Below are 27,457 nucleotides of genomic sequence, written 5' to 3'. Positions count from 1 at the left end.
TTTATTCCAATTCACGGAGCCAAATATTTGATAATGAAGGAAGCGACTACATACATAGCATTTTCGTCACCCATTTGTAGAAAAGCCTTTGGTATGAATATGTTAGATACCTGTGACTTGATAGCTGAAATAGTATTTCTCTCCCAAAAAACAGGTTTTTTACTCACAAGAATAAATTTAAAATATATATTGTTACCCTATTGATTTAAGACCAGAAAGATTTCCAATAACAATAGTAGACCACTTGCAACAACAATTAAGTAAGATAATTAGCATGATCATAAGTTAATAACCACTCGATAAGACGTCAATATATATACAACTAAAATACTCCCCCTTTAGGATGGGGTTGCTAAGACCTTCACTGCTGCTAAGAACCGCAACTCCCTTCACTATTTTTATCTGTGATTTAAACAATTGAATGACCAAAAATTATCAACGAATTAAGCACCTACAACTTCCAGATTAAGAGTCAACGATGTATTCAATTTTTAGCAAATTGGCAAATTCTGGACCAAAAGAAACATGCCATGTGACTTTCAAAAAATTTATTAAAACGTTACCAAAAATTGCCAAAAGGTTAAAAACACAAAAAAAGTTAAGAAAACTGATGTGTCAAAAGGTTAAAAACACAAAAAAAAAAAAAAAAAAAAAAAAACGAAAAGTAAAAGGTAAGGGAACCAATATGTCACAATTGGCTCAACTAGGCCATGGAATCCTTGCCACAAAGTGCCGAAAGAAAGAGTGGAAGGGAAACAATATGCCAAATTGAACCAATGAAATGTGTTGAACTATTTACAGCCTTATATATTTGCCCGTAATAGTTACGTGAAATATTAATCATAGAGAATCAAAATGGTTACCAACAGCTGGATAAACTTGTAGTGTCTCGTAACATGCTTGGCACCATGTTTAAGCTATTGCATGATTAGGATACAAACAAAGCATGAGTAAAGAAATAAAGCAATCAAGAAAGTTTTTGGTGTAACCATTTTGGATTGTTGATTGCTTTTTGCCTTTTTGTAGCAATCTCCGAATAGGAACTTAGAAAAAACAACATATTAGTTTATAATTAAAGTATTTTATTTTTATCACATGCAAGATGATAGATGATGTTGTGTGTGCAGTATTTTACCCATAATATTTAAGATTTTTTCTTGAAATATTAACATAATCTTTTTTATTTAGTCGTTTTATCAAACACCACATGTGCATAAACTATTTTTTTTTAAACCAATTTTGAGAGTTAACATCTATTCCTGCCAATAAAGTCTACAATATAAATAATTAAATACTTTTTTAAAAATAAGTATTATTTGTTTAGAACTTGAAAGAACAGAGGAAAAAATTTGAAGTTTGGAATCGATTAGGAAGTTCGAAGTTGGAGCCTTACGGAGGCCTAACTATAAATTCAAGATATTTTCAAAGGTTCTTATATATTTGCTCTTTTTAAACCAGCCCAAAATTCTACTAAATCATAATTTTTGGAGTCAATGATCGAGTGTCTTTTAAAACCAGCACAAAACATTAAACAGTCACAAAATCAGTCCAGCCATCATCATCATTAATGGCGAAAAGTTCGAAGCTTTTTTAAAATCCTAAAACCTCCAAATCATCATCAATGGCTACAAAACCCATGATCAAATCTCGCTCAATTTTAGAACCCATTTCACAATTCAATCTATCTTCATCATCATCAATTCGATCTTTATCACTTTTTTCTCCAAATTCCCATATCTATGTTGGCACACTTTCTGGTAATCTCATCTTACTTTCTATTAATAGTAATAATGGAAAATATGAAGTTAAATATGTAAGGCATATGTTAGTTAGTGATTGTGAAGTAGAATCTATACATATATTTAGTGAAATTGAGAAGCTTTTAGTTGTTTCAGATGGGTTTATACATTTTCTTGATTTTGAGTTACTTAAGCCTGTTAAAAAGATTAGTGCTTTGAAAGGTGTTAGTGTTGTTGCTAGGAGGTTTAGGAGTAATGGGTATGGCCCGTTTTCGAAGTTGTCCGTGGGGAATGGCGAGGCCGGGGACCGGGTTGGTGGGTCGGGTTTTTTGCAAAGGTTTGGTGGTAGTGGTGGTGGTGGGAGGGCGAATGGTGGTGGGAATGATTTGCCTATTGATGATAATTGTGTTTTTGTGGCGGCGGTTGGGAAGAAGTTGGTTATAGTGGGACTTGTTGGTAGGAGTGAGGAGAATAGTTATAGTAGTGTTGCAGGGTCACTTGTGACGTTGAAAGAGATAGTATGTGTTGATGTAGTTAAGGATGTGGTTTGGGTTGATGATTCGATTGTTGTTGGTTGTTCGAGTGGTTACTATTTGTGTTCGTGTGTTACGGGTCAATGTGGGTTGATATTTTCGTTGCCGGATGTGTCTAGTACGCCACGGCTTAAGGTTTTAAAGAAAGATTATAAGGTTCTTATGATGGTTGATAATGTTGCGATTATTGTTGATTTACACGGGCAACCGGTTGGTGGAAGTTTGGTGTTTCATGGATCTCCAGATGGTATTGGTGAATTGGGGTCGAGTGTGGTTGCTATTCGCAGTGGGAAGATGGAGTTGTATGTTAAGAAAACGGGGAATTGTGTTCAGAAAATTGTGGTCGCCGAGGGGGGCGGTCGGTGTGTTATAACAGATGATGAAGATGGAACTGGAAAGATGGTGGTGGTTGCAACATCAGACAAGGTATGATTGATTCTAATATTGACTGAAATTTTTTGTATCGTGGGAAAGTGGTTACTTCAGGTATATTTAGGCCGTAGAATAAGGTGCATAATATTCTATACACCGCTAATCATGCATCTCTCATTGCTTCTGTTAGTTAGCTTTAGGATGGCAAAATGGGTGGCTTGGGTATCGGGTCGTAAAAGGTTTATCTGCAGTATGGTTTGAAGTAGGTCAGGTTAGGTTGTCCAGTGACAAAGGTTACCTACTTTTGGTGAACATGGAGCCAACGAAATCCGTCGAACAGCGTAACGAGTCATTAAGTGTCCGTATTCCTGTTTTCAATATTGATAAATATTTACTGTGTCAAACAAATACTACTTTTGTATTATTTATAAATACTCTTTAAAAATCATAAAATGATTTAGAAGATTTTATGCATCACAAGTACACTTTGGGATACTTTCGACCCGTTTGACGTGTTTATGTTGAATTTGTTTCCTTCTTTACCCGTTTCACCTGTTAGAGATAAAAGACCCTGAGTTGGTTTCATTTAAAAGTTAATGCGTTTTAATTTCCCCTTCTAGTTAGGTAAACTGAGTCAGGGCCTAGACGATTAGTACTTTTTACCCAATTAACAACTAATTATTATATAAGTGTTGCCGAATATTAAAAAAGATTAATTGGTTTTTCTAATCATCTGTTTATCAATCAACTTTTATCACTTGAATTTATATTTACATTTACAGTTTAGGTCATTTGTGAATAATTGTATTGGTAGAACAATAGAACTTTTCATATTGATACCTTTAGGAAAGTAATTGTATCACATTAGCAAGATTCCAAACCTCATATGCTCACATTATGTAGCGAAAGTTCTGTTTATGCATTTACTTGGAGGCTTGGAGCTGCTTGTCCTTGCAATTCTTTTTCTTTCTACGGTTAAATAGGTCATTTGACTACTTAGCTTCACTTAAAGACATTAATCTTATAAAATCTTTAGGTTATTTGCTACTTGAAAGTACCTGCTGAAGAACAAATTAAGGATTTTTTGAGAAAGAAGGATTTCACGGAGGCTACTTCCTTAGCTGAGGAGCTTCATGATGATGGTGATATTACCAGGGAAACTTTCTCACTTGTTCATGCTCAAGTAGGATTCTTGTTGATGTTTGACTTGCATTTTGAGGAAGCAGTGAATCACTTTCTACTATCTGAAACACTTCAGCCTTCTGAAATATTTCCATTCATCATGCCAGATCCAAACCGTTGGTCATTACTGGTATACTTGCATATGCTTTCATTCGTTTGTGATTTGTTTGTTTGTTACCATTAGGATTAGTTGCATGACAAAAGTAGCCCAACTTTGATCTGATTTTTAATTTATACCACTTATTTTACGCAAGAAATCAGTAGTGGTTATTGAAGGTAATTTATAGAGGCTTTACATCTGCTCTGTAACTGGAAAAAGTCAAAAGCAACTGACAAATCATCAATATGATCGTTTACCATGCCAGATCCAAATCGTTGGTTATTACTGGTATACTTGCATATGCCTTCATTCGTTTGTGATTCGTTTGTTTGTTACCATTAGGATTAGTTGCATGACAAAAGTAGCCCAATTTTTATTGGATTTCTGATTTATGCCAATTTATTTTATGCAAGAAATCAGTAGTGGTTATTGAAGGTAATTTATAGAGGCTTTACATCTGCTCTGTATCTGAAAAAAAGTCAAAAGCAACCGACAAATCATCAATTTGATCGTTTACCAGGTCAGATTACCCAAAATCATAGTCGATAAAGATTAGCTACCTTAAATCTTTTTGGACCATTGATTGCTTTTCCAGGCCAAAAAATTTGCTTACTAAAAAATAGTAACTGGACAAAAGTTAAGCACAATGGTGTTGCCCTAGTGGTAAAGGCTTGGTCTCTAAGGGTAAATATACATAGAGGTAAGAGGTCCCAAGTTCAAATCCTAGGAGCAAAAACTCCTTGTGGCCACGGAGTTTCACCCGCTATGGCTCTGGGCTATCGGCAAAGCGGGGTGGTCGCCCTGGGAATGGTTGGCTTGCAAAGCAGGTTGAAACCTAGGTTAACCAAAAAAAAAAAAAAAAAACTGGACAAAAGTTAAGTTAGCTTTTTATGCAATTAGTCCTGATTATAATATTGATAGCAAGTTGATTTTCAGGTACCTAGGAATCGTTATTGGGGTTTACACCCTCCACCTTCCCCTCTTGAGAGTGTTATTGACAATGGAATAATGGCTATTCAAAGAGCCATCTTTCTTAAAAAAGTAGGAATGGAGACAGCCGTGGATGATGAGTTTCTTTTGAATCTTCCAAATAGAGATGATTTATTGAACTCCGCAATCACAAATTTAATCAGGTTTATCTATCTTCGTTTTTTAATGCAAATTCACTTTAACTTATTGTGTATTTTAGTTTTACCTTTCCAAAAACTTCTTAGGTATTTAAAAGCTTCACGTGAGAAAGACCTGACATCCTCTGTCAGGGAGGGAGTTGACACACTATTAATGTATCTCTATAGAGCTTTGAATCTTGTCGATGAAATGGAGGGGCTTGCATCTTCTGAAAACTGGTGTATAGTGGTATTTGTGACCTTACTTTATCCTTTCTTCACCACTTTGTGTTTGTATTATGTGGAATTCTGATCATCAGTTCAGTATCATGGTTTTTGTCTAAATGGCAAAATGGGCGGGTTGGGTAGCAGGTCAAGCTTTGTTGGAGTCTAGACAAATTAATTTTCTGTACTAGTTGAAATGAATTGGACCTAATACACTTTTGCTCTAGATTACTGGATTCTTTATGAACAATTAACGTGAAAGATGCTAACAAGCAAGTTTTTTTCTCTATAATTAAGAGTATGATCTTTTGAATAAAATGCATTTAGGATGTTTTACAATTTATGCATTAAAAGTGCACATAGTGTGACTTTTGGCAAGTTTGACCACTTGATATTTTTCTATGAAGCTACTAAAAAAATACTGTATAATTTTATAATCGTTTGACTTCTGTAAAGGGTCAAAATTGCCACCTCTATGGTTATTTTCTTCATTTTAGTTGTTCGATTATTTAATTATAAAAATACCTCGTATTTGATCTATTCACTAGTAATAGACCGACATTGCAACCTATGTGTCTGCCCTAAGGTCACACTCTAATAGCTGACAATTTAGGTGTTTGAGTTGTCTACCTTGAAGCAGTCTCCTATCCCCAGGTAGAATTATGAATGTCCACAATCTACATCCCACCCGATTGTGTAATGTTGATGAGTTGTGTAGCTTAAAATTACAGTCATTCATCTAATCTTATCCAATGGAAGAAAATGGCACACTTGACATTCAATCACTTCTAAACTTCCTTCTTGTGCATGATTTTATGGAAACAATGAACACTACTTCGAAGTTGTCAATATATTGGCAAATCACCTTTGTTTGGTCCACTTAAGGGTCTCATCTAATTGTGTGTGTATTATGAAGTTAGTTATTAAGGGTAACGACAGTGGTTTCATGATTTGTTAGCTTCATAAGGATATTAACATATGATAGTTTTCATTTGTAACTTATATAATTCTGAAATTACGCTGGGAGAAAACCTGCCTTTTGATAGGTAATATGAAGAGATGGCTGACCTCCAGGATGTCAAGCAACCCATGTTTTTACGAAAAAATGATATACGGCTCAATGATCCATTATTAAAACATAAGCTATAACTGCTTTAAGATTATATAAGCATATGAGAAATGGAATCTTGATATAATGCAGGAGGAGTTGGAAAAGTTACTGAATGATTCGGGGCATTTAAGGACACTTGCTTTCCTTTGTGAAAGCAAAGGGATGAGCTACAAGGCCCTTGCAATTTGGAGAATATTGGCAAGAAACTATTCATCTGGCTACTGGAAGGACCCTACACAAACAAACAAAAAGCAAGAAGTAGGTGTAAATCTTATCTCAGGCAAAGAGACTGCAGCCACTGAAGCTTCAAGGATTCTTGAGAAACTATCTGACCAAGATCTGATACTGCAACATCTTGGATGGGTATGGCTGCTTTTTTAATTAGTATCTGTAGAGGTGGCGAAATTGGCAGGGGGAGGTTCAGTGACAGTTCAAACAGCTAACCTTTTTATAGTGGGTCGAATGGGTCAGGCCAACCCACAAATACTATGTATATCTATCTTTCTTCTTTTAAACATATAATGTGTTAAATATGATTACAATATCAAGATGATCATAATAATAATCAACATTTTTATAAATTTGGATACACTTTGGATAGTTATTGAAAAATGAGAGTTGTTTCCCTCTAAGTGACCCATCTAATTCCCTTGAAATAAGACATTACCTTTTTGACTGTTGTTTAGAAAAAAACAGTCATATTTACAAAGTTTAGTGGTTTTTAATGAAAAGGACCAAGTATGATGGCTGCTTTTGCATTTATATACTCTTGGACTATACGAAATCAGTCAACCTTGCAAATTGAAGCGTTAAATAGCATTTTTCCTAGATTGATAGTTAGCTTGTAGCAAACAATCAAGTATGAAAGTGAATGCTTTGAGCCCTACTTTTTCTTTTTCAGTGATTGACCTTTTGAAAACCATTAAATTGTAAAAGAAACTCCATACTATGCAATAGTGGTTTGACACTTTCAGTCTGAAGACTGGTATTTTCAGATTAGTGGTTGATTATAATTTTTTTTTGGAGTTAAACTCCCAATTGTCTAAAATCGCTAGATATTACCTCCTTTGGCACTTTTGCAAGAACTAACTGAGTAATTCGCTATCAAAGGCCAAGTGTCACCGCTTCACTACCCTTTTAGTTTTGTTAGACTCTTATTCTTATTAGCTCATGGAATTCTGTCCCTTTCAATTAGATTGCAGATATCAACCAGGTGCTTGTTGTTCAAGTGTTGACATCTGAAAAACGGAGTCATCAACTTTCACCAGGTAAGGTTGAATCTTTAGTACTTTTTACTGGATGTCTCATTTTCAATTGATTTATGCCGATTAAATTAATGTTCTATTTGAAGTGGGTCAAATAAGAAAATCTAGCTAAAAGGCAAACCAGTCAAATGGGCCAAATGGACTGCAAGTAACCCAACAGTGTTAAATGCTTACAATCTTGAATCTTCTTATTTTTATAATAGTATATTTCAGATTCTTATTACAACATGGAGTAATATGGGTTTTTTTATCCATATTTGACAAATCATTATCTAATATCAATTTAATAAATGGCAAATAATGTATCTGGGTCAACCTGATCTGATTTTTCCCTTGCTATTTTATTTTTTGACCCATTACTCAACTCACCTGACCTGCTCCCTCTCTCAACACATTCACATTCACACATTCACACACACACAAACACACATACCCTGTGCAATCTTATTTTTAACTTTTGAGCATTGCCATCTTCATCAACTTTTATACTTGTAGTTTTCTGTTATAACATTGCATATTTTTTCCCCGCAGAAGAAGTAATTGCTGCAATTGATCCAAAGAAAACCGAGATTCTTCAGAGGTACACACCAAAATAAAACATTCTTATTTTTTTGTTTATGTAATTCAGAGATCTCTTCAAAGGGAGCATGGTTTTCTACTTCTGATTTTTAATTGTGCAACCATATGTTGATTTTCATCATGTCTACAACATTGCAGATATCTTCAGTGGTTGATTGAAGATCAAGACTCTGATGATCCTCAGTTCCATACATCATATGCTCTGTTACTTACCAACTCAGCACTTGAAACTTATGAAACTGAAAGTCCATCGAAGAAGATCAACGATTTACAGGCAGAAAGGCATTCGATATTCCAAAATCCGGTTAGAGAGAGATTACAAGTCTTTTTACAATCTTCGGACTTGTATGATCCTGAAGAGGTTCTTGTTTTGATTGAAGAATCGGAGTTATGGATGGAGAAGGTCTGTAATGCCTTGCCTTTCTGATTCCTTTATGTAATGGTTTAACTTCGTTGGGTTAGTTGACTTAAAACAAATTATCCTATTTATAAAAATATAGTGTGTCAAATTAAAAAATCTGTATACAACTAGTTATACTCCAACGTTTCCATAAGAAGTACTTGACAATTTTTGACCCATTTCTTCTTAAGTTATTATTTTAAACCTGTTTGACCCTTAGAGAGAGAACATAACCCGATCAGCCCATTTCTAAGGAAATTGGGTTAAAAATTGCCACCTATATTACGTGAGGTCCCATGAAACTGCAACATTTGTCTGCAAAGAGTAAAACAGAAAAGTTTGTCTATTACCTAATGCTTTGGAGTTCCCCTGGTGACCTATAGGTCTCAATTTCAAATCCCCATTCCACCAATATTGAGATATAGGTAGTCCGTCTATGAGGGCTTGGCTTGGGTATACCCAGGTTCAAGTCTGAGGGGGCAGGGTTTACCCCTATTAATCGTCGTGCCTTCGGGCGGATTAGTAGGGGGTTTTCCCCCATTGTGTATTTGAAATCGACATTTCTACTTTGAGGGAGTTCTCTTGCGCGGACCCGGTTAAGACAACGTATGCTAGACCTCTTGCTGTCGAATCGCGACACGAAATTTCAAGCGAAATTCACCTTTCAAAAAAATAAAAAATAATCCTAATGCTTTGTTCCTTTTAAGTTTTTGATTTTTAGTCAGATGTCTTTTATGCCCTTAACGGTGACACAACATGGTAGTTTTTGTTATTTATAGTCTGTTAGCAATAGGACATGTGTAATTTTTAGATTAAATAGTTATCCAAAAGAGGAAATCTAGCAGTTTCCTTGCGATGGACGGAGTGTGATGGACTTTGTAATGAAATTGTGCTTTCTTGATATTTTTGCAGGCTATTGTTTATCGAAAACTAGGGCAAGAAACATTGGTGCTCCAAATCCTGGCCGTGTAAGTTTTTTTTATTATAATTTCAAAAGACACAGCTATGTAACTCATTTATGCCATGGGATCTAACCTTTCCATATTGTAAGCCTGTAAGCTAATCCATGAGTAATGAAGAACTACTCCTTTTCCCATTGCAATGATATATCTTTTTCTCTATAGATAATACCTTAAGGGGGAAATTTGGAACTTATACAATGACAGTTTCAATTAGCTTTACTAAACGCAGCTATAAAGTACCGCGCTTAAACTTAAAAGGGTAAAATTTTGGAACAGATTTGAGTGTCTTATAGCTGAACCAGAATATCTCAATGTAACAAGTTGACATGCTTTAAACTGAAACCAAGATCTAACAAAACAAAATAAACATCAGTTATCTGACTAAGCCAAACTTTATTATGTACAGCATCTGTCCAACCAATTTTTTTCCGGCAACCTCTAAACTTATTTAGTGCAAAATGTTCAGGAAATTGGAGGACAATAACGCTGCTGAACACTATTGTGCCGAAATTGGTAGACCAGATGCCTATATGCAGTTGGTCCCCTCTCTCTCTCTCTCTCTCTCACACACACACACACACACATGAGCACCTCAAACACATGTGTTGGAAAATTTGCATCTTTATAGTTTTGATGTATGATTTCAGGTTGCTTGATATCTATCTAAACCCCACAGATGGCAAGAAGCCAATGTTCAAAGCTGCTGTTCGGCTTCTTCATAATCATGGAGAATCACTTGATCCTCTGCAAGTTCTTGAGGTATAAATATCATATCCCGCGTTTGGTTCACAGAATGTTTTTGGAAGGAATGAAATCTTTCGAAGGAATTGGAATCTGAAGGAATGGAATTTGACGGAATGTTTTTGATTTTTTGAGAATTCAAGTAACGGAAGGAATGAAATTCCTTCCTCCATCCCCATGGAATGGAGATTCCATCAAATGATGGAATGTTTACATTCCTACGGAATGAGATTCCTCCTTCTTTGAACAACCAAACGCACTAAGGAATGGAATTCAATTCCAATTTCATCAGATTCCATCAAATTCTGTGAAACAAACGTGTTTATCCAACTAAAACACGATTATCCCCAAATGTGAACACATTGATTGAATTTAAAATGTGAACACAGAACATAAGAGTGGTGCATGACAGGCCTCTGCAATCAATGTTAGCCTTAAAGTTGCGTTTACTTATCCATGTTTTAATTTGCAGAGATTATCCCCAAATATGCCTTTACAACTTGCTTCTGATACAATATTAAAAATGCTAAGAGCTCGTTGTCATCATCATTATCAAGGACAAGTATGTTCTTCGTATAATTTTGTTCTCTTTTTATAATGAAGTTTTTTAACTATGACGTTGAGGTCCAGAGTTTTCTTAGGGAAGGAAAAAAAGGGGAGAAGGGTTTTGGGGGGGGGGGGGGGGGATGATCGATCCTTTCAGAAGGATGGGAAGAAAACAAAAGCATGCTATATTAAGTTATTAACCATCTTCTTATATCCTCTCCGCTCCCCTTCTCTCCTTAATGAAACTTGGGGGCACAAGACAAGCCTCCCCTTCCTTTCCTTGAATACACTCTGGAGCAGATTGTTAATCTAGAGTCATTGTATTTGGCTTCTTGATGGGTACATATAATATAGAGAGTACCATTTTGGGAATTTTTAAAACAAGTGCGATATTGAGGTTATAACTTCTGCAAAGTTGTCAACTTTTTAGGTTGTCCATCGTTTATCCCGAGCTGTTAACGTTGACGCAAATTTAGCAAGATTAGAGGAAAGGTCCCGACTTGTGCAAATTAACGATGAGAGTCAATGTGATTCTTGTCACGCGAGACTTGGAACAAAGTTATTTGCAATGTATCCCGATGACACCATAGTTTGTTACAAGGTACAACCGACATTTACTAATGTTTTCTTTTTCCCTTTTATTCTTTGTCCATCACTCCATTGGTTTAAATTTTAAAACATACTATCATCAAGTCAAAGTTTGACCTCACTGTTGTCCCAAACTAACTTTACCTATTGTCACTTTGCAGTGTTTCCGACGCCTGGGAGAGTCCACATCTGTAACAGGTCGTGACTTCAATAATGACCCTGTCTTCAAACCAGGCTGGCTTGTTACCGACTGATCGCAAATACATGTTGGGCACTATCTTAATTTGCTCCTGTGTGCTAAATTTGTCTCTCTTTTTCACAAGATACCCAGGTGATGAGTGAGATCCATCATGTTTCTGCCTTGTATTGTTTTATAGATGCTGAAGGTTGAAATCTGAAACCACTTGAAAATTGTATAAACAGGAGTCAGCACTGTTCAACCGGTACATACATAATAGTTGAGACCCATACAACAACAAACTAGACATGTTTAGTTTTTCACTGATGCAAGAGCCTAACTTTGTATGTTGTCACCCAAGATGTGGATGAAGCGTTCACTTGTATATCAAATGCTCGCATTCTGTGTAATCAAGTATGTAAATGGAAAACTGTATTTGAAGTTTTGTTGGTCATAAAAGTAGAATTACTTGTAATGAATCATTTGAGTTCGTGTGTGAGCTGCATATGGGAAACCTAGCCGAATTAACCGATATGAGTTAGTTGCGATCACACCTCATGGCAATAGTATTTATTAGTTTTTAGAGTATAAATGCAGGGTTATCCTATGTTTTGTAAATGGAAGGTGATATTAGTACCACAACATTTGATTAATGTACAACAATCAAGCATTGTTAACTTGTATAGTCTGCATTAAAAGATGTACGTTGTGGTAAATGAATCAAAAACTGTAGTACTAATATTACCATTCTTTGTAAGTACCTAGTAACACGGAGTTGGTTTTCCCATTGAGATTATTTGGGAAGAGTGAATCTTTTGTCTTACATGTATTGAGTTCCGGTAGCCATTTTTGGAACTCTTTTGTAGCCATCCGAATGAATTAGCTATGGAGATTTGAATTTAAGACATCATATCATGTCACATAACTAGTTTATCTTAGTGGTAGACTGGTAGTTGTAAACCTCATTCCTTGAAGCTATCATCATCTTAAATCTTGTACATTTCCTGTTTTAATTTTAAGTCTTTTTGCACTTAAAAAACAAAGAGTTTAGCTTAAAAAGTCTATTCATATCGCTTTAATTTCTAAAGAGATCATAACACTCTTTTGATTAATAGTCACCGGCATATAAACAATATTCGATCACCTAGCTTAGCTATCAGAGATATGAAGGTAATTTAAAGCTCAGATGGTTCAAAAATGGCGTTGAATGTATAAGCGGAACATTAAGTTATATAATTTTTTCATATATTGTTTGTGTGACAAAACTCTATACCGATCAACATTGTCGGTTATTGATATATTTTAAGAAGGTTTTAAACCTTGTTAAAAGTTTAAGATTTAATTTGACACAACATTCATTCTTATCAAGTTATCATACAGCACTAGTAGACCATCAATCCATCACACCCTTGCCAAATATAGAAAGTACAAGGTAATAATTGCCCAAACTTCAAATTCTAGGGCTGTATTTTGAAAATCAACTTTTCCCATTATTTGATTTCTCTACCCTTCCGCCACTCTTACTACAACAACTCCCTCTGCTTCCATTTCACTCCGGCGCCGCCGCAGCTCGCCGTGAAACGAACTTCCGGCCGATCGCCGGATGTCTGCTATTGTGCGTCGCCGCTCACACATCATTCTCATTAAGGTCTGCAACTCTTTAATTTCCAATATTACCCCTAAACTTTCTTCAGTTTACCAATGCTCATATTGTTTCAATACTTTATCAAATTCCCAAAAAAAGCATGATTTTTTGGATGATTTTACACCTTTTAAGAATACCCAGATTGAAGATTATGCTTTAAATGTAACTGAGAAGCATAAATTAGTATTAGGGTTAGGGTTTATGATCAAAAGTGGCCAAGAATTTGTGTTAAAGGAGTTTTCTCATCAGTTTTGCCCTTTTTTGTTAGTAAAGATTATGACTTTATTCAAAAACCAATATGGGTCCGTTGCGTTTTTTAAGCTCGTGTTCCGGGGAGATCGTTCGGATAGATTACTTAAGTTGTGTTGCGTTGTTTGTCATGTTTTGGCTATGCAAGGTTTTAGGTTTGTAGCACAAAATGTGTTATCATGGGTTTTGTTGAGGATTGGAGTATGTAGAAGTTGGGAAATGATGGAATTGATGTGGAGAGGGCATTTTGGGTACGAGTCGGATTATTCGGTTCTTGATACACTTATGAGGGTTTTTGTGAATGTTGATATGGATAGGCAGGCATTGGAGGTTTTGAGGAGGATGAGATGGATTGGTTTGCAGCCGGGCTTGTCTGCGCTTTCGGTTCTTTTTAGGTTGTTGATTAGAGTAGGTGATTATGGAAGTGTTTGGAAGTTATTTAGAGATATGGTTAGGAAAGGTCCCCGTCCTTCGAATATTTTGTTTAATGTGATGATTCATGGGTTTTGTAAGAAGGGGGAAGTTCGAACGGGAGAGAGTTTATTACAGTTAATGAGTAAGTTTTCATGTGAACCAGATGTTTATACGTATAACATTTTGATTAATGCTTATTGCATACGTGGACAAACTTTGGATGCTTTGAGTTGGGTGCAGACGATGGTTGAAAAGGGTTGTACTCCTAGTACTTCCACTTTTAGCACAATTATTAGTGCCTTGGGTAAGGAGGGTAACATTGTGGAAGCAAGAAACGTTTTTGATGAAATGCAATTTATGGGTGTGTCGCCAAATACTACGGTTTACAATGCGTTGATGGATGGCTTTGTTAAAGCTCGAGAAATTGATCAGGCAAATATGCTTTTTGAAGAAATGAAAAATAATGATGTTAAGGCTGATGGTGTGACATTTAACATTTTGGTTGCAGGGTATTATAAATACGGGCGAGATGAGTACGTGGAATATTTGTTAAGAGATTTAGCAATGTCTGGTTTGCTTCCAGATTATGCTTTACCTGACGTATCAGTGGCAAAATTATGCTGGGCGGGACGACCTGATGAGGCCTCTGAACTTCTAGAAGACACGCTCAAGAAGGGCTTACCCCTTACAGTAATTGCTTTCAATTCAATAATTTCTGCTTATAGCAAAAATGGATTACAAAAGAAGGCATTTGACATGTATCGTATGATGATTAAATCTGGTGTAAACCCTTCATCTTCCACGTGTAATTCTCTGCTCATGTGTTTGTCAAGGAATGGTAGGCTGCAGGAAGCAGAGGAGCTCATGTATAATATGAGAGAAAAAGAATTTCCAGTCAATAGAGTGTCTTTCACTATTCTTGTAAACGGATACTTCAAAGGCGGGGATGTAATGGGTGCTCAAAGATTATGGCTTTTCATGAACACTATAAGTATGGCCCCGGATGCTGTTGCAACTTCTGCATTTGTTGATGGGTTATCTAAAGCGGGTCTTGTTGATGAGGCATATGATGTGTTTCTAGCAATGAAGAATAAAGGGCTTGTGCCAAATAATTTCACTTACAATTCTTTAATTGCTGGTTTTTGTAATTGTGGAAAAGTAAACGAGGCATTGAAGTTGGAGAAGGAGATGAGACAAAGGGGTCTTTTACCTGATTTGTATACTAATAATATCATCATTAACGGGTACTGTAAACAGGGAAGGATGGAGTCTGCTATTCAGACCTTTATGCACATGCATCATTTTGGGTTGGTTCCAGATATCGTTACTTATAACACTTTGATAGGTGGATACTGCAAAGGACTTGATATGATCAATGCAGATAATCTTGTTTATAAAATGTATAATAGTGGGTGGGACCCTGATGTTACCACATATAACATTCGGATGCATGGTTTTTGTCGCAGTCGAAGGATGAATCGAGGTGTATTGGTGTTTAATGAGCTTCTTTCATCTGGTATTGTTCCAAATACAATAACATATAACACAATGTTGAATGCTGTTTGCTATGATATACTTGATCGAGCTATGATCTTGACTGCAAGATTGCTTAAGATGGCTTTTGTTCCCAATATTGCGACAACCAATTTGTTATTGTCACATCTTCGTAAGCAAGGATTGCCAGAAAGGACTCTGATGTGGGGGCAGCATTTAAGGCAGATAAGCCTTAAATTTGATGAAATAACGTATAGAATTCTGGAAAGAGCTGATCGTGACATAAAAGAAAATGCTGTATATTATAGAGAAACATCTGGAAAAAGCCTTTTTCTTGACTTCCTTATGTATCTTACTTATGATTATTTGTACAGAAATAGGCTTTACGATGACATAGATACTTCCGCTGTAAGAATGTTCAACAATGGATCTAGTAGGTCCTTAGAAGAGACTACTTGTGTTCATCAGCAACCAATGTTAGAAGCCAACAAGTGAAAATGGACAGCAAAGAGAAATATTAAATTTAAGTAGGCTGGCAATTGTCCATCAAAACTGGAGTTTGACAATTGCATTGGCTCACCAGAGATATTTTTCAAATTTTGAGATGCACAAGCTGTGGTGTCGTATACCGAGTTACATGAAACTTCATCAGGTATCAAGTCATTCCTCATAATGGTTAAATATCTGCTTATTCAGTTTTTTTGGCAGTTTATGTTATGGGTTTTGAAAATTTCCTGCTCATCTTATTGTATCTACCACTATATAGTTTATGGGTTCCTTGGTGTCACAAACTAGTTTCTGATAAAATAATTGGTGTATTTCCTACAGCCATGTTTTAGTTGACATGGCACATTTCACCCATTTGTACAGATTGGTTGGCTTTGAGGTTTTTAAAAAAATAAAAATGCGTTTGTTAACATAGCCAGCTCTATCGAAACTGATAAGATGGGTTGAATGGGTGAAAAGTCTGTTCTAATGATATCGTTATTGTTATCATATCTAACACATTACTTATCTATAAGTCTTTTTAAGAAAGACATAATTGTTTTTGGGTCAATCTGAATATTTTTTTGGGTCTCACGTGCCAAGTTTGCCACCCATAGTTGCAGACTGACCACATAGACATTTTTTGAAACATCTTCGGATACGTTGAAGTAGGATGCCTGTATTTGAACTGATTTTGGGTTTTTTTTCTATGACGTGACCTAGTTTCCTGTTTCCATGATATGATGTGTACTAAGGTTAGCAGCGGTGGTCATGTGGGTGAAAGAATTCATTGGATCATATGATCAGCGTCAAGCAAATGCAGTGGCTGCTATCGTAACTCTCATAAGTTCAGCTGGCCAAAGACGGAAATCATCATTCTGATTAGTTGTGAGTTATTTGATGGTGGTTGCAGCAGTATTTGGTGAAATTGGGAAGGTTGGTGATTAATGATTTTTTTCACCTTGATGCCAATAATTTATTTGATAATTTTTATCCATAATTATAGGTTATGCATTTCTTAATGCAGGAATTTACTATCAGACCCAATGCATACTGTAATTTTTGAAGTGAAGTTGAGGTATGGTAGCCTTCCATGTTATTTTAGATCTTGTGAACTTGATCTTAAATTGAAATAGAATGATGTGTCGAACAAAATGTTTTAAATGTTAACGGGGATAGCATATTGTTTTTGTCTACAGTTGAGATATTGGTCAACTTAACTTGTATCTTCCTGCATCATATGTGCTGTTGATATCTAAAAAATCTTTGCTAGTTAGGCCTTCACCCAATAGTAAAATCAGCGAAGGTCAATCCCAGAGTTTCATTTAATAAACATGCCTTTGAGCCAGCGATCCAGATATTGATTCTACACTCTATAATTGGATTCACAGTGTAAAACTGATATTGGTTGAACCTCTCCTACGTCTATAGAAATGTATATCAGAATGTTATTTGTCAAACTTGAATTTATTGAATTCAGATTATAGATATCTTTTGATACCAAGCTTCTCTTCCTTATATTGGATGTATCCTTCTTTATATAGATTGTCAATTTTCAGTTCTTGAGTTCGATCTCTATCGAATAATTCAGTCGTCAAATAACTTTTGTTTAACGTGTTAAATCAATGTGATCTTGTTTATAAAGTGATCTCAAATCGATGAACGATCTGGGTTTCATATTATTATTCACTCACTAATTAACTAGTAAATTTCCAGTTGCTAATTAATCATGTACATGAATCTTAAAATCTACATCTCATATTTTTTTTCAACTCAACGCATTTAGATATCCAATTATACAAAATCGGGTCAATATCTGATCCCTTACACCCATACTATCATTGGGTTCACTCAACATTCTATTCCAGTATAATGCATTATGTGTTCAAGACACTTTAGCTCTATGCATTATCATAAATCCTTTCTTGCTGACTCCCCCTACATGTTCACTCAACTTAGCCAACTGAGTCAACCTTCTCTTCGACGACTCTGAAGCTTCCTTTGACTTTGGTTTTTTGGCCAACTCTTCTGGCTCTTCGTCAACCATCTTGAAACTCTTGTTTGATGGGCTTCCTTCAGCCGAGACTTCTATTATTTGCTTCAAAGATTCCACAACTTGACTCATTTTAGGGCGGTCTTTTGCACTCTTTAGCAAACAACTATCAGCTAGCTTTGCAATCTTCCTTGCAGCAGTGAGTGAGTATCGGGCTTCGAGTCTAGGGTCTATAATAATTCCAAACTTTTTACTGTCGATTGGATACCGTCTTACCCAATCTAGTAGTTTCTGGTCTTCTTTAGGGCGGTTTCTTTCTAACGACTTTCTTCCTGTTAGGATCTCGTATAAGACGATACCAAAACTCCACACATCACTTTTGGCTGTAAGATGGCCCGTCTCAATGTAGTCTGGAGCTGCATAACCGTGCGTACCCATAACCTAGAAATAGAAACCAAACATAATGTTGTTATTAGCATGATTCAAATTTGGCTGAGTTTTAAGTGTTTAAGCCGATGTTTAAATAGCTGGGTTGTGTTTATCATAGGTTCAGTATAACATAATAATACTAATCTGGTCTACGGATTAGTCCTTTGGAACTAATTTAGATTCAGATCTAACTAGTTAGTTTTGGATGTTTAAATAAACTTCTGTTTTTTATTATCATAGTTGCCAGGGTTCATTTTATGAATTCCGATTAGTTAATATAACTTATAGGCCCCCTCTTCTAAGGAATATGGATAAACTTATGCTTCCCTTTCACAAGACGTTTCATTTCTCGACTTCATCTGATATTTAGAACTTCAAACACTATTTTTACAGCCTGTTTAATATAGTTGGTTATGTGACACAAATGATTCAATAGCACGTAGTCACTTTTAAGACACATCCAAACACCCTCTAATAACGCTGACTCACCGCGGTTGAGACATGCGTATTACCCTCTGTTGGCCCCTCTCTAGCAAGCCCAAAATCTGAGAGCTTTGGGTTAAAATCTTCATCCAATAGAATGTTTGATGTCTTAAAATCTCGAAATATGACCTGGAACCATTAAAAATAAGGTTTCAAACTCGTGTTTTAAGACTTAAGACATGCCCATGAGAGGGTTCTTAAGTTTTGTTATGCAACAACTGTTTATAAATTTTTTAGGGAAATAAATGTAAATGTAAATACCTGAGCTTCTAATTCTTCATGCAGATAAGCAAGTCCTTGTGCTGCTCCAAGCATAATTTGTAGTCTTCTTTGCCAAGGAAGAGCTTCATGAGAATTCCTAAAGAGGTGATCTTCCAGACTTTTATTTGGCATGAACTCGTAAACCAACAACCGTTGGATCCCTCGTTCACCATCCATTGAGCAGTATCCGATTAGTTTGACCAAATTTGGGTGGTCAACTACACCGAGAAATTGTACTTCAGCTACCCATTGTTTGTGACCCTACATTTCATATCAAGATTGTACAAATAAGATCAGAAGTCCAAGATGAAATCAGAACTCCAACTCATGTACTAAAAGCAAAATATGGTGATTGACTGATTGTATCAATATCCATTTTGTATCTGTACAACTATCAATGCCTATTAATAAAAAAAAATTGTTTTTTTTTTTTTTTTAAATGTGGTATACACAACAGCTCATGTATAGAAAACTGAAATCCCTAAAATATACTGTATAACAAAGTCAAGATTTCAGATTAAGAATAAGATTTTTTTGTTTTCTATAGAATCAAACCAACAAAAATACAAAGTTTAACTAAGTCATACCTGAAAACCATCTCTGTTGAGTTTCTTAATAGCAACTACAATGGGATCGCCTCTGCCATCAACAGGCTTAATTGAGCCTTTATAAACACATCCAAATCCACCTTCTCCAATCTTCCTTAATCTCGTGAAATCATTAGTCGCTTGTCTGAGTTCAGCATACGTAAAAACCCTCAATCTTCCAGCATTTTCTTCGTATAATTCTATAATTCCACGTGGCGAATTTGCTGATCCCGAGGACTTAGTAACTCTATCCTTAGAATTTGCTGATCCTGAGGACATAGTAACTCTGTCCTTAGATGATGATACATCCTCTGATGTGCTCAAATTACTTTCTGCTCTTAGTATTGGTTCTGATCTTTGACCTCTGCCTTTGGTTTTGTCTTTGAAGTAATGAAAACACTTCATTTTGTTATTGAAAGCTTTGTACATGCACTTTATTCCTTTCGAAAACCAGGTCTCTAAATCGTTGTTATGCAGTTTACAAAATGACTATGGAATGGTAATGAGAAATCTGCAGATATAAGGTTGGAAAATGGTTAGTAAGGTGCAACTCACACTATTGCAAAGCTGAAGAAAAGTTGGTATCTTCCATCTTTTTCTTGCAAACTTTTACTTTATTCAAATAGTTGGACTTTCTTATTACAATATTGGTGTTTTAACCTTATTTCTGACAATAAACAAACTAGCAAAAGTTTTATATTTTCTAATGCCCATTTTTCTAATAATAGTTAGGCACTTTCTTGTGATTATCTAAGAAAGAAAATTAGGTAACACCCACAAAGAACATTTGACTATTTTTAATCAAAGTTTGACCATTTTTGATTATTAAATCCAAAATATGACCCAAGATTAAGAACTAGCTAGACCAAGAACCAAGTAACAGCAACCACACAAGATTTAGGAAGAACAAGAAAATCAAGCAAGATAGAAACTTTCTTTAAAGAATCCAAGTTCAAAGTAGCAAAAAATGATACAAGATTTGGGAAGAACAAAAAAAATCTAGCATAACCAGCAAGAGATAGGTGCTTACTTTAATCAACATATTCTCTACAAAATCCATATTTAAACAAGATTAATAGAAAGTTATAGAAAATCCACATGAAATAGATATTTCTCAATGAAGGGAGTTGAAGAATTGACCCAAGTAGAAAGAGACAACTTACCCAATTATTTTTTATTTTGATAATGAAGAATAGCCAATAAAAGGAGAGAGAATACCTTGATAAAGAGAGAAGTGGATAAAGATTTGAAGGCTGAATCAACAAATGTGTGCTATCACCAAACTCATGTATATATATATATCATTATATGTTCATAAGTTTTGCATAAATAGGTTGGTTCAACAACTTGAATCTGTAATCAATGAATGCAACAAACATCTAAATGTCAACACGTATGCATGCTTCAAACATCTTTTTCCATTATTAATATTTGTTTTTGAGTTTTTGGTTTATTGTAATATTTGAGAAAGTTTTGTGTATACTATTGCATGAAGACCTTTGGCTTTTCTTTCTTCCCAAGGTCCCTATTTATTTGGAAGTTTGTGGTGGTAGACTCACATGAGTAAAGTGCATCCTCTTAATTTGTACTTCGATATTGATAGCTCATTTCATATTAAAAAGGGTAATGGTAGAAACTTTAGCCCCGATACTACAATTGAATACTTATTGACCTACCCCGTATGAGCCATATGATGTTGGTAAAATACCTTCATCCTAATCTCCACGTGATCTGGGCACCTTGGACGATCAAACCCGCGTATTTAAACTTCACATATAGGTTTAGGCTTTATTGGTAACCAAAACCATCGAACCCGAGACCTTAAGGTCACCAATTGTTTGTATTACTGTTAGGTTAATTCCTTGTTTGACTAGACTTATACGAGTATTTGTACAAAGTGTTCAATAAAATTTAGTTATTTAATTAATAAATGAAAAAAAGCATGTTATATATGGAAAAACAATCACCAAGTTACCTTAATGGCCTCACATCATGATCTTCTCATAGGAAGTTTCAGGTTAGAAACTCATTAGATGATTTTTTTGGGGGTGGGAAGAAAAAACATTAAAAAATAGTCACAATCATACCTGATTAAACTACGTGCATTGTAGTCAAAAAATCACTTTGCTTAAATAACTCGAACAAAGAAACCTCATTCCTTTACTCATTTATGTTATATATATAAAAAGCTTTAGCTTACTTTATCAAATTCTATAAAACCATGAAACTTCCCATTAAACATTAGTAAATGGACAATATAGATCCATTTTCAGTCCCTTACCGACCAGGTCCCATGACCAACATGAAAAAAAAAAAAAAAATCACGTAGCGTTATGATTGTAAGAACATGAGGTAAGATTTGATTTCCCTCGCTTATAAAAGCTAACAAATCTTTATTATCTATAATACCTTATAAAGCAAACTGGATTCCTCCCTTAACTTAGTTAAGAACCTGATAAGACAAAAATGTCCTTAAATAATCTTCTATGCTAAGCACCCTCTCACGTGATATACCAACTATGCCCTTCAACATTTCGTCTCTAGCAAAGTAAAACCCTATCAACGCCGCCACCACCAGATTGTCTTCCCCACCACCGCCGCATTGCGCGGGTACTATGCTCGTTTAAGTTTATATAGCATAATTCGTTTAATAATTGATACATGTTTTATGTCTTATTTCTCAACATTTACCAAGATGGGTTGTACCATAAATGCATATATACGTAGTCTTAATTAAGAATCCCTAGCCCAATACATTTACCGGCTTGGCGAACAAAAGATAGAGGCGAAGGATTTGGTTTAGAAAGAAAATAGGGAAGAGGCTTAGCTGCTCTTGTTTTTTTTTTTTTTTTTCCCTTATAAAGTATGCGCTGCAAAGTAAGTATTAGTAAGTCACTTCTTCGAATGAGATTTCTAAATTTTTAAAGTATACAAAATAATTTCTTCCTTACCATTACAAATTTTGTATTTTATTTTGGCAATCAAGATATATTGTGATTGGGACTCCCTTCACGTTACATTATATTTACATGAAGGTTATGATCAAAGGATTCAAATAATGGACCACCCATGAGTCAGTAATGATTTGTCTATCTTGTGTCCGATAGGCACATGATATATAAGGCCGTTCCTTATAGTAAATCGTCCCTGCGTCTTGTATGCTTCCGACGCATGAGTTGGTGTAGGGGTTTCTTCAAAACTTGGTCGCGCATCTAAGAGGGTGTGTGGGTTCGTTTATTGATTTTGTGAGTGTAAAAAGTGGGGAAAAAAGTGAGGGTTATAAGGAGGGGTGTGTCTTGGTGTGTCTTGAATAGAGAGAAACTGATGAATAGTGTTAGACGTGGGTTAGAAGTGAGTTCCTATAAGAATAGGCCTAATAGGGGTTCTTCCTCACTTCTTTCTTATTGTCATATCATATCGTTTTTTTTAAACACTTTCCATACCCACTATCAATAACACATATTTCTCATATCTTTTTCAGTTTTTCTCTCTCTAAAGACACCCAAAACAAACACACAAAAAAAACCTTATTTAAACCACCTCGACCTCACTTTCTTGCTTCGTAGCTCATCGATGAAATGACATGGCTCGACGAGGAAGCCTCGACGACCTGCATGCTAATAGTACCATCTCGTCGATGAGCACGATAAGGAGTACGAAGAGTTATTGGCACCCTAACAAGTATTGAATGAAGTTATATTTTCCTAGTAAAATTTAAAACGCAACTTATACACATCCATAAGTAAAACCATCACTTACTCAATTTTTGTTGATATTGCCACCACTCACCTACCATTACTACAATTTTATTTTTATTTTAAAAAACCAAATTCCATTAAACATAAAAAATATTACATAATTCACTAAAACCATTAAAATATCTTACATAATACTAAAAAAACATTAAAAAAAACTTACATAATACTAAAAAAACATAAAAAATACCTTACATAATACTAAAAAAAACATAATAAAAACATTACATAATGCTAACACTCGGAATAGTCCGAGTCCACAGTACTGTCGCTGTCGTTGCGATGTCAGGAGACTCAGCAGCATTTTCGGGTTAAGGAGATACGTACACCTCCTCCGGGTCAGTATGATAATCTACATATCGACTTCCACCGACACTGCCTTGCCAGAACAGCCCGTGGTTTAGCGTGGCTGTTAACGTTGTAGAGGCGGTGGTAAGCTGAAAAGTAACTTGATTAAGCCAATCCATCTTCCGTCGAAGATATACAACATACTCATTTGCGACAGCGGTACGAACTCGATTGGGAGCTTCAATTTGGTTGATTTTGGCTTGGTAAGCCACCTTTTTCTCATATATGCTCTAAATTATGTTGTTTACGACAGCTGGGTGTCTGTCATCGTTATTCAAGTGGATTTGTATTTCATTTTTAGCATCCCAAAGAGTCATATTTTCGTTCTTTCTCATTTTAGAAAGTGTGTGTGTATGTGTTTGTGTGTTGATTGTGTGTGTAGTATGTGTTTGAATATGTATACACACACACACACATATATATATACATAAATCTGTAAAAAAAAAAAAGCAGAAAGCCATTCAATGGTCACTTACTCACCTCGACATACACACCACTCACTCCACAAATCGCGTGTTTCGACCACCGATTTTGCTTCACGCATGAGTGCTTAGGTGACGGCGGCAATGTGCAAATGGGTCGTCCAACCACTCACTACCGTGAGCACCCGTCAATGCCATCACCCTAATAATATTTTTTAGAAGAGTTAATATATATATATATATATATATATATATATATATATATATAGAGAGAGAGAGAGAGAGATATCTATATAAATATTAAAACAGTAGGAATCCTAGCTTTTTAAGTCATCCTCCCTAGATCAAAGTTATGCTTAAATGTTGCCACGTAAGATTTATCCTATGTGGCATCTCCATGTTTTTTTTAAATTATCAATCTTTTTTTATAGAAAATATAATATAAATTAGAATATAAAAACTATAAAATTGGATATATCATATATGAAAAACAATATATTTATGGGATTGATCAACATTAATTTGGCAAGAATATTACAAATCCACAAATTCTTACATACCCTTTATTGTTGTTGTTGTTGTTGTTGTTGTTGTTGTTGTTGTTGTTGTTGTTATTATTATTATTATTATTTTTAATAAAATCGTCACTTTGTACGTACGATTACAAATTCTATATTACTAAATCCTTATATTTGTTAGAATTGTACGTACGATTACAAATTCATTTGTTATTGATTCTATTTGTATGTATTTAGGATGAATGGTAATATAATCTAATCACATTAGTAATTCTATAAAAAGGATTTTTTTTAAGCTTTATTTTGTGTATGTATATAATTGCTATTTAACAAATAGTTAAACATTCATCAAGCTCTATGTAGTCAAAAGATTCAATCATCATGATGTGGAAATAATATACTCTATATGAACTAATAGACGATAATAGATGTATCAAAATAGGTTGGTTCAGAGTCCAGACATCTTCACCTAATTCTTGATCATATACACTATGAACTCCAATAAATCGAATTCGTGTGTTTTAACTTTACATGTAGGTCTACACTACACTTCATTGTTTTGTTTTGTTGACCTAATTGTATGTTGCGGGTATTCGACCAACTATAACAATTCCTTAAAGTATAGCCAAAGTCCCCAATGCCAAATTTTAACCTGAATTTAGGTCTATTTGTATGTTAAAACATTATGCATGGAGTTCACATTACATAATTTATCATCCAAAAATTAGAGGTCACTATATTTTTCATGTTTCATAATATAGTTTATTATTATACTGATTTAAAAAAAATCGCACATCGTGCAGGTAAAAGACCTAGTATATATATATATATATATATTCATCTCCATTATTATCTAAATTTTTAGCTTCCATTATTACATGTTTTATAATTCCATATCATCATCAATTTCTTCAACATAGTGATCCTAACTCATCGGTTGCAAAAAGACTAAATTGGTTTTTAATAGGAAAAAAAAGAAAATGAGAAAATATAAAAAAATGTTTTTGAGTTTTATTTCTACTGCCTAATAAAGCAAATACCTCCTCCCCATTAAATATTTTTGTCTTTGAAATACCTTATTTGCCTTTGGACTTTTTTGTTTTTTTTTTCTTTGCATAACTACCCAAAATCCCTAATAAAGCAGACCGTCTTCCCCACTACTGCCGCTGTATTGCGCGGATACCATGCTCGTTAAAAAGTAAAGATATGGAAAAGAAAATGAGAAATGTAGTGGGCATTAATTCCTAAAGTTTCATTCTAGGTATGGGAGGATTATGTACGATCGAAAAATGATACATTTAATGTACTACGACCGTTTTAACTTGATATATATCGAGCATGGTACTCGCGCAATGTGACGGCTGTAACGGGGATGACGGTTTAGTGGTGTAGGTGATGGTACTATTGGTGGTGGCGAAGGGTGTTAAGTGATGTAGGTTGATGTAAAGGACATAGTGAAATATTTTAGAAGATAAGAACTTAAAATGTTAATTAAAAAAATAAGGGTTTGGAGGGTATATTAATTCATTAAGGGCAAATTTGATTTATAATAACTCTTTCCATAGTGTTTGTTAACGGTAATTTAGTAATTTTGTATGTAACTATTGTGTAACACTTTCCAAAATTGTGGGGTGTGATAATTTTTATAAAGGAGTATGAGCATGGTACGTCCCGGGCAATGCGGCGACGGTGGTGAGGAAGGCAGTCTAGTGGTGTTGGTGATGGTACTATTGGTGGTGGTGGTGGTGGTGTCAAGTGGTGTAGGTTGATATAATTGTGATAGTGAAAATTTTTAGAAGATAAGGGCTTAAAGTGTTAACTATTAAAATAAAGGTTTAGAGTGTTAACTAATTCAATAAGGGCAAATTTGGTATTTTAAAAAAAGTCTTTCCATAGTTGGATTTTTATTAAAGGTAATTTTGTAATTCCGTATGTAATTATTTTAAAAATGAGAGTGTGATAATTTTTATAAAGAAGTATAGATAAGGATATAACTTGGAAAAGTACATGTTGTTCCTTTCCTTATAACTATTGATTTTCTTTTCTTTTTCTTTTTTTACTTAAACACAAGAACAACTTTCTTCTAATCTTTTCTTCCTATTTTACTTTCTTGCCAATTAAAATTCAAAAACACTATAAATTACTAAGTTTTACTTTCAAATATGAGCTGATTCGAAAAAAAAACTATCTAGACTTTTATAAATTACTACCATATCAATGAACCTAGTTTATTATAAAAAAAATATGTACAAAAGAAATAATTGTAAAATTATATATATTTTTTCCTTTGTGTTCTTTGTAGAATGTAATTAAAACTATTTACACTCGTTTCTTTTCCTTTGATTTTAGTTTCACCTCAACAATGATTTCTATGTTTATAACTTTTTTCTTTTTTTTCCTTTCTTTTCTTTGCATTCCAATCCTTTTTTAATAGTTTTAAACTCGAGTATCCAAGTATGGGTTCAACAATATGATGTTGCTTTGGATAGTTGTGGTCGTTTAGGATATCCGACCTGGATCCAAGGTGGTTACGGAAACAATGTGTTTGCGGTGTGATATGGGTGTTATGGTATTGTTACCACATGTGAAGGTTTTGACCATTAATAGTGAGGCAAATGGGACTGCTAGTTGGGAATGCGGGAGGAATTCGGTTTTCACTCGTGTTACCCGATTAACTCTCGTTTTGAGTAAAGACCAAGGTTTAAATCTTGGCATAGAAGATTAGTATTAATTAGTGTAATTTAGG

At 34.8% G+C, this 27,457-nt stretch overlaps 3 protein-coding genes across 8 annotated transcripts; 2 read left to right on the top strand and 1 right to left on the bottom strand.

Moving 5' to 3' along the window:
• Positions 1-1,426: 1,426 nt before the first annotated feature.
• On the top strand, positions 1,427-12,304 carry LOC122597896 (vacuolar sorting protein 3-like). Of its 3 annotated transcripts, XR_006323490.1 has the most exons (15): positions 1,444-2,698; positions 3,681-3,956; positions 4,863-5,059; positions 5,141-5,282; positions 6,459-6,731; positions 7,564-7,636; positions 8,165-8,213; positions 8,351-8,615; positions 9,525-9,580; positions 10,041-10,109; positions 10,222-10,333; positions 10,788-10,877; positions 11,292-11,462; positions 11,611-11,780; positions 11,873-12,304. XR_006323490.1 is itself a non-coding variant. In XM_043770480.1 (14 exons), the coding sequence occupies exons 1-14, from the start codon at positions 1,622-1,624 to the stop codon at positions 11,701-11,703; spliced, it is 2,943 nt and encodes a 980-aa protein (XP_043626415.1). In that variant the 5' UTR covers positions 1,444-1,621; the 3' UTR covers positions 11,704-12,304. The 3 variants fall into 3 exon arrangements, 2 of the variants coding, with proteins under 2 accessions (XP_043626416.1, XP_043626415.1); XM_043770480.1 differs by having other exon boundaries at positions 11,611-12,304; XM_043770481.1 differs by lacking the exons at positions 10,788-10,877; positions 11,292-11,462; positions 11,611-11,780; positions 11,873-12,304 and having other exon boundaries at positions 1,427-2,698; positions 10,041-10,113; positions 10,222-10,300.
• An 869-nt stretch (positions 12,305-13,173) lies between these two features.
• Positions 13,174-19,521, top strand: LOC122595053 (pentatricopeptide repeat-containing protein At1g63330-like). 2 transcript variants are annotated; one of them, XM_043767336.1, is made up of 4 exons: positions 13,174-16,081; positions 16,671-16,851; positions 16,943-16,993; positions 19,106-19,521. In XM_043767336.1, the coding sequence occupies exon 1, from the start codon at positions 13,231-13,233 to the stop codon at positions 15,922-15,924; it is 2,694 nt and encodes an 897-aa protein (XP_043623271.1). In that variant the 5' UTR covers positions 13,174-13,230; the 3' UTR covers positions 15,925-16,081; positions 16,671-16,851; positions 16,943-16,993; positions 19,106-19,521. The 2 variants fall into 2 exon arrangements, with proteins under 2 accessions (XP_043623271.1, XP_043623272.1); XM_043767337.1 differs by lacking the exon at positions 19,106-19,521 and adding an exon at positions 17,115-17,419.
• LOC122595054 (probable serine/threonine-protein kinase PBL19) lies at positions 17,613-20,966 on the bottom strand. Of its 3 annotated transcripts, none has more exons than XM_043767338.1 (5): positions 20,887-20,966; positions 19,669-20,179; positions 19,082-19,342; positions 18,827-18,949; positions 17,613-18,349 (listed from the first exon to the last, which is right to left on the bottom strand). In XM_043767338.1, the coding sequence occupies exons 2-5, from the start codon at positions 20,095-20,097 to the stop codon at positions 17,801-17,803; spliced, it is 1,362 nt and encodes a 453-aa protein (XP_043623273.1). In that variant the 5' UTR covers positions 20,098-20,179; positions 20,887-20,966; the 3' UTR covers positions 17,613-17,800. The 3 variants fall into 3 exon arrangements, with proteins under 3 accessions (XP_043623273.1, XP_043623275.1, XP_043623274.1); XM_043767340.1 differs by lacking the exon at positions 20,887-20,966 and adding an exon at positions 20,832-20,844; XM_043767339.1 differs by lacking the exon at positions 20,887-20,966 and adding an exon at positions 20,699-20,760.
• Between the last annotated feature and the right edge of the window lie 6,491 nt (positions 20,967-27,457).

Source organism: Erigeron canadensis, chromosome 4 (genome assembly GCF_010389155.1).
Source record: "Erigeron canadensis isolate Cc75 chromosome 4, C_canadensis_v1, whole genome shotgun sequence".
Classification (NCBI taxonomy): domain Eukaryota; kingdom Viridiplantae; phylum Streptophyta; class Magnoliopsida; order Asterales; family Asteraceae; genus Erigeron; species Erigeron canadensis.
This window is presented reverse-complemented; position numbering and strand designations above follow the sequence as displayed.

Bases quoted from the DNA above. Each gene is read 5' to 3' on its own strand.
- LOC122595053 (XM_043767336.1), top strand. From the start codon at position 13,231: ATGTCTGCTATTGTGCGTCGCCGCTCACACATCATTCTCATTAAGGTC.
- LOC122597896 (XM_043770480.1), top strand. From the start codon at position 1,622: ATGGCTACAAAACCCATGATCAAATCTCGCTCAATTTTAGAACCCATT. The intron at 3,957-4,862 runs GTATACTTGCAT...GTTGATTTTCAG, and splicing joins CAAACCGTTGGTCATTACTG to GTACCTAGGAATCGTTATTG. The intron at 8,616-9,524 runs GTCTGTAATGCC...ATATTTTTGCAG, and splicing joins CGGAGTTATGGATGGAGAAG to GCTATTGTTTATCGAAAACT.
- LOC122595054 (XM_043767338.1), bottom strand. From the start codon at position 20,097: ATGTACAAAGCTTTCAATAACAAAATGAAGTGTTTTCATTACTTCAAA. The intron at 19,343-19,668 runs GTATGACTTAGT...TATGAAATGTAG, and splicing joins TCAACAGAGATGGTTTTCAG to GGTCACAAACAATGGGTAGC. The intron at 18,950-19,081 runs GTATTTACATTT...TAATGGTTCCAG, and splicing joins ATGAAGAATTAGAAGCTCAG to GTCATATTTCGAGATTTTAA.